The sequence below is a fragment of the Sinocyclocheilus rhinocerous genome, unplaced genomic scaffold (genome assembly GCF_001515625.1).
Source record: "Sinocyclocheilus rhinocerous isolate Xijiao unplaced genomic scaffold, SAMN03320098_v1.1 scaffold712, whole genome shotgun sequence".
In the NCBI taxonomy this organism is placed as follows: Eukaryota; Metazoa; Chordata; class Actinopteri; order Cypriniformes; family Cyprinidae; genus Sinocyclocheilus; species Sinocyclocheilus rhinocerous.
In genome coordinates, this window is record NW_015642789.1 from 250,507 (window position 1) to 258,954 (window position 8,448).

An 8,448-nucleotide genomic window follows, 5' to 3' on the forward strand; every position below is an offset into this window, starting at 1 on the left:
ACCCAGATATTTTATTTTATTCACCACATTTAATGCTTGATCACCTAGATAAAAAGATGGAAAATTTTGCTTAAGGTCCTCTTTGGTTTTGACAATCATAACCACACTCTTTTTGCTATAAAATTTGATATCAAACTGCACACCATAACTTGAACATATACGAAGCAACTGTTGCAATCCCGCACTGTAAGGGGACAGAATAAAGAAGGAGCAGGACAGAGCAGGGCACAGACGCGCGCGCTCTAAAAATAGCTCACTGAAAGTTCTAATGAGCAGGTATCGCGGTCATCAGCGTACATCAGATGATTTATAAGATGATCTCCTATTACACATTCAGTTTTACAATCGTTTAACTTTAAAGAAAGATCATCCATATACAAGTTAAAAAGAAGAGGAGACAGTATTCCACCTTGACGAACCGCATTCATCATATAAAAAGGTGCTGATACACTCCCACCCCATCTTACTCGCATTGATTGATGAATATACCAGTAATGTAAAATCCTTATCAAGTAAAGGGGAACCCCTCTTTCTTGTAATTTTATAAACAGGTTAGTATGATTAATTCGATTAAACGCTTTAGAAGCATCTAAAAAACACAGAAATACTGTAGAATTTAGCTTATTATATTGTAGCGTTCTCAGACAAGGACGAGGCGTTTTTGATGCAAAAGGAGTGTTTATTTGGGCTGCTGTCGGCCACAACTCACGCTGTACACACCCCGACTTGAGAGAGAACCGCACTTGTACTATATATATATAAATGTTTACCTATACATAAAAAATAAAAAAAGGTACCGGTATGATTGTTGTGGATTTGAGACATGTGGGGACGACTGCCTGGCTCAGCGAGGTGTTGAAGATATCTGTTAGGACATCTGTCAGCTGTGCAGCACAGTCTCTCAGTACACGGCCAGGTATGTAGTCAGGACCCGCAGCCTTGCGTGGGTTAATCCTTATATTTTTATACCAGTTTTACAAATGAGGACATCCCCAAATGGAGGATTTTGGCGATTATGTCAGGTTTTGCTCACTTTTGGGTACAAATTTGTCCCCAAAATATGGTTAAGTAGGTACACACACACACACACATACATATGCATACAAACATCCACACACACATAAATAAACAAATAAACAAACAAACAAATAAATAAATAAATAGTACAACACTATAATGAGTAGAAAAAAACGTAACATAACTGAATAAAAACTAAATATAGACTAGAGTGTTTCTGACGTTTTGATGCAAGTTCCACGTCGGCTTTTATTATGAAACATCACATTGGATTGTGGGCGGAGTTTCAGGCGTCACGCCACTGCACCGCCACCACACACGCGCGGCACTGCGGATACTGTGAACCGACACGGGTGAATTTCGGTCCGTCTCAGAGCCGTGCTGCGGTCATCATGGCTCTCTACCACTATGTCACCCAAGAGCAACTCTCAGGTTTTGATAAATATAAGGTGAGGCCGCTCTTATTCTGCACAATGTGTAGGAATTCAGGGTGTCGGCAAGTCGAGCCGTGCTGTTAATGCTATCATGAAGCTTGAAGTCTACCGGTGTGTGCCGCTCTCTAGAAAGGACCTTTAAAGAGAAATAGTGTGTTTTTCCCTCAAATTTGCGGAATGAATTCATACACAATTTAGTTATTACTGCATGTACATCCAATTCGAAGATTTTAAAGACATATTAGTGGTATTAACCGGTGAAACTGGTGTGCCACAGTGACTTGAAACCGCCAGTGAAAGTAGATCTTCAGTTCTGAACATTATGCGACGCAGCGACAACATTATCTTGTTTTACCAGCTAAACACAAACACGGTATCCTGCTTTGTTTTAGTTGATCTACATGCTTTATGTTGTCGGTTAGCTTGTAAATTGGGTTGAATTGCAAAGGGATGGGCTCATGGTTCCGCGTCTAACAAGGATCTGTGGTTTGGACATAATTTGCATGTGAGTCACTCACTCCGTGCTTTCACTTTAATTGTTCGCCGTGTTCATTTAATATTCAGGTGTTACTGTATGTATATAGTAGTGTAGTGTCAGAGTCCTCTTATATAATTTATAGAAGAAGAAGCGCCTGAAAAGATTGAGATGCAAAGCTCTTTGTTTATCCAGTTATGAACCCCTTTGCTTGCATAAACACTATGTGTCTTGTTTATGATTATTGTAACTGATCACTCTGTGGGCGTTTGTCTTGATCTATCTAGCTATCTACACACGTACTTTATAATTGTTAATCAATATGCAGTAGTTTTAAAAGTATTTTAAATGATGCTATTATTCAGCAAGAAGGCATTAAAACGATCAAAAGAGACAGTAAATACATTTACAATGTTGTAAAAGATTTCTCTGTTAAATAAAGGTTGTTCTTTTGAACTATTGTTCACAACACAAGCACAATCCTGAAAAATGTATCACGGTTTCCATAAAAATATTAGGCAGCACAACTGTTTTCAAGGGTGATGATAATAAATAATAATAAGAAATGTTTCTTGAGCACCAAATCAACATATTATCATGTGATCATGTGACACTGAAGACTGCAGTAATGATGCTGAAAATTCAATTCAATTCAAGTTTATTTGTACAGCGCTTTTCACGATACAAATCATTGCAAAGCAACTTTACAGCAAATTAAGTTTCTACAATATTTAGTGGTAGCTTATCAGTGGTGATTGTCAGTCAATGTACATATGGCAGAAATGTACGGAAAAATCAATTAAAGACGTAATCAAACAGACGATGAACACTATTAACAGCAATTATTATATGATGCAATCAAACTTATAGCAAAATGTGGTAGTTCTGTATGTTGTTTCAGGGTTGGCATCAAAATCCAGCTTTACAATCACATGAATAAATGACATTTAAAAAATAATTGTGAACAGTTATATAAATTGTAATATTTCACAATATTAAAATTTTTACTGTATCTTGTTATCCAATAAATGCCACCAACAATGCCATTATATACCCCTGTGTGTTCAACAGGAACCAACAAGAACTTGCTTATTTAATGTATTGTTTGTATAAATGACTTGCTAGAAATGTACACAAAATGATCACAAAATATCTGAATGATTATATCTCAAACAACTACTAACAGTATTTATATATATATATATATATATATAGTCATTTTTAATTTTTAGTTATACATTTTCATAATGCATATTATGCTTTTATTATGTGATAATTATTCATTTATAATACATGAAATAAACAATTAAATCAATCAGTCAGTCTCTGTCTCTATTAGTATTTGTCGCAAAAATTCCTGTTAGGCATCTCTGAAGAGGATAGTTTGCTTAAAAGGGTGTGGAACTAGAGAGGTCGAGAGGTTGAATTCCTGGGTGTGACGCAGAGTTTTGTGTATTTCTGAGTGGTTATTTGACAGAACTTGTGAATGAATGTGGCTCCTCTGGCCCTGTGTGCCTCCTGGTTGAATGTCCTGTTGGCCTGATAAGGTGTATTTATTTACTCCCAGTGTTTTGGGCTGTTAGGTGTACAGGCTGCTGAGATTGTATGTGCTATTCTTGCTCTGCATGTTTGCACATACTTTTAGGGGGCATTGAACGTACATGACTACCGCAATGTGTTTATTTGACCTGAACAGGGTTATTATAGTTAACTAAAACTAAAACCATTAAAAAAAGTTTTAAATAAGTGTGTATTTAATTTCAGCATTTTGTGTACATTTAATTTGTGGTTTTGTGTACGTTCATTTGCTGACATTGCTGACCTATCCCTAAGCTTCAAGTGTGAGCTCACACAGTAAACACATGCTGGGGGAGCAGGTGAAAAGTGACCTTCACCCCTGAATCATGCTATTGTGTGCTGTAGTGAACTGTTTCGTTTTTGATAGACATTATTACATTCTGGCCATTCTAAATTGTCTCTAGGTTTGGACTTCAGAATTTATTTTCCAGTAGTTCCTGCTACATGGGCAGTTTTTTAGTGATACTTTTAGGTTACATTTTAATCATCTCATCTAAAGTTTGTAGACTCAATGTGCCATATTAGTGGACACAGCAGAAACACTCTTTTGTTAACACTTTTCGACATTCACACTTCTGGACCTGAGCGTTAATGTGTTGTCTTACTCTGCATTTCTTGTCATCTCTTCTTTACAGTACAGTGCGGTTGACTCCAACCCCCTCTCTATCTACGTCATGCACCCCTTCTGGAACTCAGTGGTGAAGGTGAGAACGTTCAGAATCACCACTGTCGTTTGGAATGTTACCCAGGGCATTCAGTCTCTCATATGAGATTTAATAATAATAATAATAATAACAACACTTTTATTATAGATTAATATTCATTTGTATTATTTAAATGTACTATTTAATGCATTAAAACTCAAAACTGACATTAGGACAAGCAAATGCAAAGTCCCTTTCAAATATGACAAATAAAAGTATTTTATTATATTATTTTAAAATGATATATTAGATTAATTATGCAGTTTTATCAAATTGTAATATATTTCTATTTACAATTATTTTGTAGTTATACATTTTAGTATAGCGTTTTATTTTTGTTTATTTATATTGTATATTGCATATTATTTTGTGTTATAAAGATGCGTTTATGAAGATTTGTTTCTTGTCTGTCAATCTTTATAAAATATTTTGAATCCATGAATGTATAGTGGTATTTCACATAAAAAGAATAACATTATGCTGTGTTTTGCTTTCATTGAATTACATATATGCAACATTAATGAATGTTCCGTCTGGATCTGATTACCTGCGAGGGAGATCAGACCATTTGCAACTCGCTAATTTCCCTCTTTCTCGCTGTGCCTCAGATCTTGCCCACATGGCTTGCCCCAAACCTCATCACATTTACAGGGTTCATGTTCCTGGTACTCACCTTCACCTTGTTGTCCTTTTTCGACTTTGACTTTTATGCCTCAGGTGAGGTCAATAAACTGTGTGTGTATGATTGTTATGGATTTGATGTGCTAGTGAGAGGGTATTGTGGGTAATGCTCTCTTTCTCAAAGCTTAGGGACCTTAACTCATTTGGAATGATAACAACTATAACCAGTTAGTGATTATGTGCAAAGATAAGAAAAAGGTTCTTTTTTTCATATGACAAGGATCAAGGTCTCACTTCCAGCTCATCATTCTCTCAATTATCAACTAGCCATCTGTTAATACACAGCCACACCTGTGCACATTGCCAGCTCTCTCACATATGCATAACACACTGTACATTCAGTGTTGTGGAGTGAATAATTAAAAGAAGCGACACTACAAACAAGTTTTGCTTTCAAAAAAAGTGTTGTTTTCCTAGCAACAAATATGTTTCCATTAAGTAGTAATGAAGACAAAAACATTTTTAAAATCATAGTGTTTTTCACTGATACGTAGTATTGAAAGTTAAATTCATTCTTCATATATGAACTAAAAAAGGTAGGTATTTTTAAGGGTATAATTTATAGCAATTTATTAGTTTAATGCTGTTGTTTTTGTTTTTTTTGGACTTGTACCTGTTTACAAATGGGATTGATTGTTTGGTGGGTGTTGTGTGGCACAGGGGAAGGCCATACACATGTGCCAAGTTGGGTGTGGATAGCTGCTGGTCTGTTCAACTTTCTGGCCTATACCTTAGGTAAGTGTGTCTTTTTGTTTTTAAAAGTGAAAGTAACATGACGTGGCCAAGTATGGTGTCCCATACTTGGAATTTGTGCTCTGCATTTATCCCATCCAAGTGCACACAGCAGTGAGTAGTGAACACACACATACCCCCAGAGCAGTGGGCAGCTATTTTTTGCTGCGGGCCCCGGGGAGCAGTTGGGGGTCTGTGCCTTGCTCAAGGGTCTCACCTCAGTCATAGTTGTTGAAGGTGGAAGAGAGCGCTGGTTATTTAATCGTATTTTTCGTCCCACCTGTGTACATTTATAAACCTACTGAGGTGTGCTGTATACATTAATAACTCACTAGATGAGCACTTTGACCAATAGGGACATTTGACCGTAATGCAGCCACAAAAGACACATTTGCATATGAAAATATGAACATGCAGCACATTTGCAGAGGCTTGCTTCTTAACACTATAGTTTAGTAAGGGAAGGGCTGTGAATATTATGTCTGGGATCCATAGGACCTCTGAAACATTGTGTGTGTGGTAGCAAGATTGGAAACGTGTATGCCGACATATATAAGTTTCAAATATATTTTGTTTGTGTACATGCAGATGGTGTGGATGGCAAACAGGCTCGGAGAACAAACTCCAGCACTCCACTGGGTGAGCTGTTCGACCACGGCCTGGACAGCTGGGCATGTGTGTTGTTCGTCGCTGCAGTGTACTCTGTCTTCGGACGGGATGAGACAGGCGTCGGAGTGGTGACGCTGTATTATCTGTTATGGGTTGTCCTGTTTTCCTTCATACTGTCTCACTGGGAGAAGTACAACACTGGGATTTTGTTCCTACCCTGGGGCTACGACATCAGTCAAGTGGTAATTTATTACAATGACCTAAAGATAAACTCATGAAAAGAAAATATGGTTTTTACAAAATATTAAAATAAAAACAAACTATATATATAGATATGTAATATTATATTACATTAAGTATTATATGGATTGTATATATATATATAGGAATTATATATATATATACAAATGTATAATTAATTTTAATTGTGTAATAATTAATTTTAAAATTAAAATATACACTGTTCAAAAGTTTGAGGTCAGTAAGATTGTTTTTGAAAAAGTCTCTTATGCTCATGAGAGTGTGTGTATATATATATATATATATAATAATTGTAATTATATTATTATACAATACAATTATATATTGTATATATATAATTGTAATTAATTTATTCATGTCATGGTAAAGCTGAATTTCAGCAGCCAATACTCACATGATCCTTCTGAAATCATTCTAATATGCTGATTTAGTGCTCAGGTAACATTTCTTCTTCTTAAGAAGAAATAGAAAGAAAATATATTTCTGTGGAAACCATGATATATTCCTGTCCAGAAAGTTAAAGAAACAGCATTTATTTGAAATATAAATCTTTTGTAACATTAGAAAAGTTTTTACTGTTTTTTTTGTAAACAATGTAATGAATCCTTGCTGAATAACATTATTATAAGTATTAAGTATAAGTACCCAATGTTTGAGCAGTAGTGAATATTAAAAATGTGAAATAAAAAAATTCTTGAAGGTAGAATTTCGTTTTTGTACATATCACACACAGTACATTGAAACTTAAATGATTCTTGGATGGAAATAAATATTAGAGTTTGTATTAATATCATTTTTCTTTCTCCATACCAGACTATCTCTGTCGTGTACATAATAACAGCGGTGGTTGGTGTGGAAACATGGTACAAACCTGCTATTGGGAATGTTCAAAACAGAGATCTGTTCACTGTGATGATTGTTGGTGAGTGAACTCTGCCCTGTCATTGGCTCCTCTTACAGTTAATACTTCAAATGCTGTTTTCATTCGCTATTAGGCCAAACTTGCAAATTAAAGGATGATCTGATTTCCTCATTCGTTTTTTTTACAGGTTGTTTATTTGTTGTAACATTGCCAATGAGCCTCTACAATGTCTTTAAGTAAGTTTGGTTTCAGGCCTCTTGTGCCTTGGACTACATCAAAATGACTCCTACTTTGTAGCTTACTGATGTTCTATTGAATAATGTATGCTTTGGAACAGGGATATTTGTTCTCACTCTTTCTCTCTGTATTATTTTAGGGCATACCGTAATAACACCCTGAAGCACAGTTCGGTGTATGAGGCCTTGTTGCCATTTTTCTCTCCCGTCCTCTTGTTTGTGCTGTCTACACTGTGGATCAGTCTCTCTCCTACAAACATCATCGAGAAGCAACCCAGAATCTTTTATCTCATGGTGGGAACAGCCTTCTCCAATGTTACTGTGAGTGTACTCAGTCCTCTCTCTCTGCTGTAGATAAACAAGCCATGACAATGGATGTCTTTCAGTTCCATTTGAAACATCTTGTCAGATTTCTGATCCTGACATGCTCTCTTTCTCTTTCTCTCTCTCTGTCTCAGTGCAAGCTCATTGTATGCCAGATGAGTAATACTCGATGTAAGCCACTGAGTTTGTTGTTGTTGCCGATGACAGCTGTGGTGTTGCTAGTGATATCTGGGGTTGTACAGCACGGTGAAATTACTGTCCTTTACATATGGACTGCCATAGTCATCCTCACTCACATACACTATGGAGTATCAGTTGTGAGTAAAGACACACACAGACTGCTTATTAGTTAATTAGTCATGAAGAATATTTTTTTAATTTAACTTATAGAAATGATTTATTATAGCAAATCTTTAATATGTAATTGTTATAATTATAATAATTATTTAATAATATAGTAATTTTATATATAATTTCAAATTAATTATTAGTAGTAATATTGTAATATTCATATAATATGAAATAAAATGGTTTT

At 35.5% G+C, this 8,448-nt stretch overlaps 1 protein-coding gene across 2 annotated transcripts in view; it reads left to right on the top strand.

Moving 5' to 3' along the window:
• The first annotated feature begins 1,306 nt into the window (after positions 1 to 1,306).
• LOC107756381 (ethanolaminephosphotransferase 1-like) overlaps positions 1,307 to 8,448 on the top strand; it is an 11,848-nt gene continuing 4,706 nt past the window's right edge. For both annotated transcript variants that reach the window (XR_001641809.1, XM_016573441.1), the window contains exons 1-9: positions 1,307 to 1,466; positions 4,140 to 4,208; positions 4,817 to 4,925; positions 5,550 to 5,624; positions 6,210 to 6,472; positions 7,305 to 7,413; positions 7,541 to 7,589; positions 7,730 to 7,910; positions 8,048 to 8,230. Coding sequence is in view for 1 of the 2 variants with exons in the window: in XM_016573441.1 (XP_016428927.1) it covers positions 1,410 to 1,466; positions 4,140 to 4,208; positions 4,817 to 4,925; positions 5,550 to 5,624; positions 6,210 to 6,472; positions 7,305 to 7,413; positions 7,541 to 7,589; positions 7,730 to 7,910; positions 8,048 to 8,230 (1,095 nt within the window). In the remaining variant the exon portion in view is untranslated. The remainder of the gene's footprint in view (positions 1,467 to 4,139; positions 4,209 to 4,816; positions 4,926 to 5,549; positions 5,625 to 6,209; positions 6,473 to 7,304; positions 7,414 to 7,540; positions 7,590 to 7,729; positions 7,911 to 8,047; positions 8,231 to 8,448) is intronic.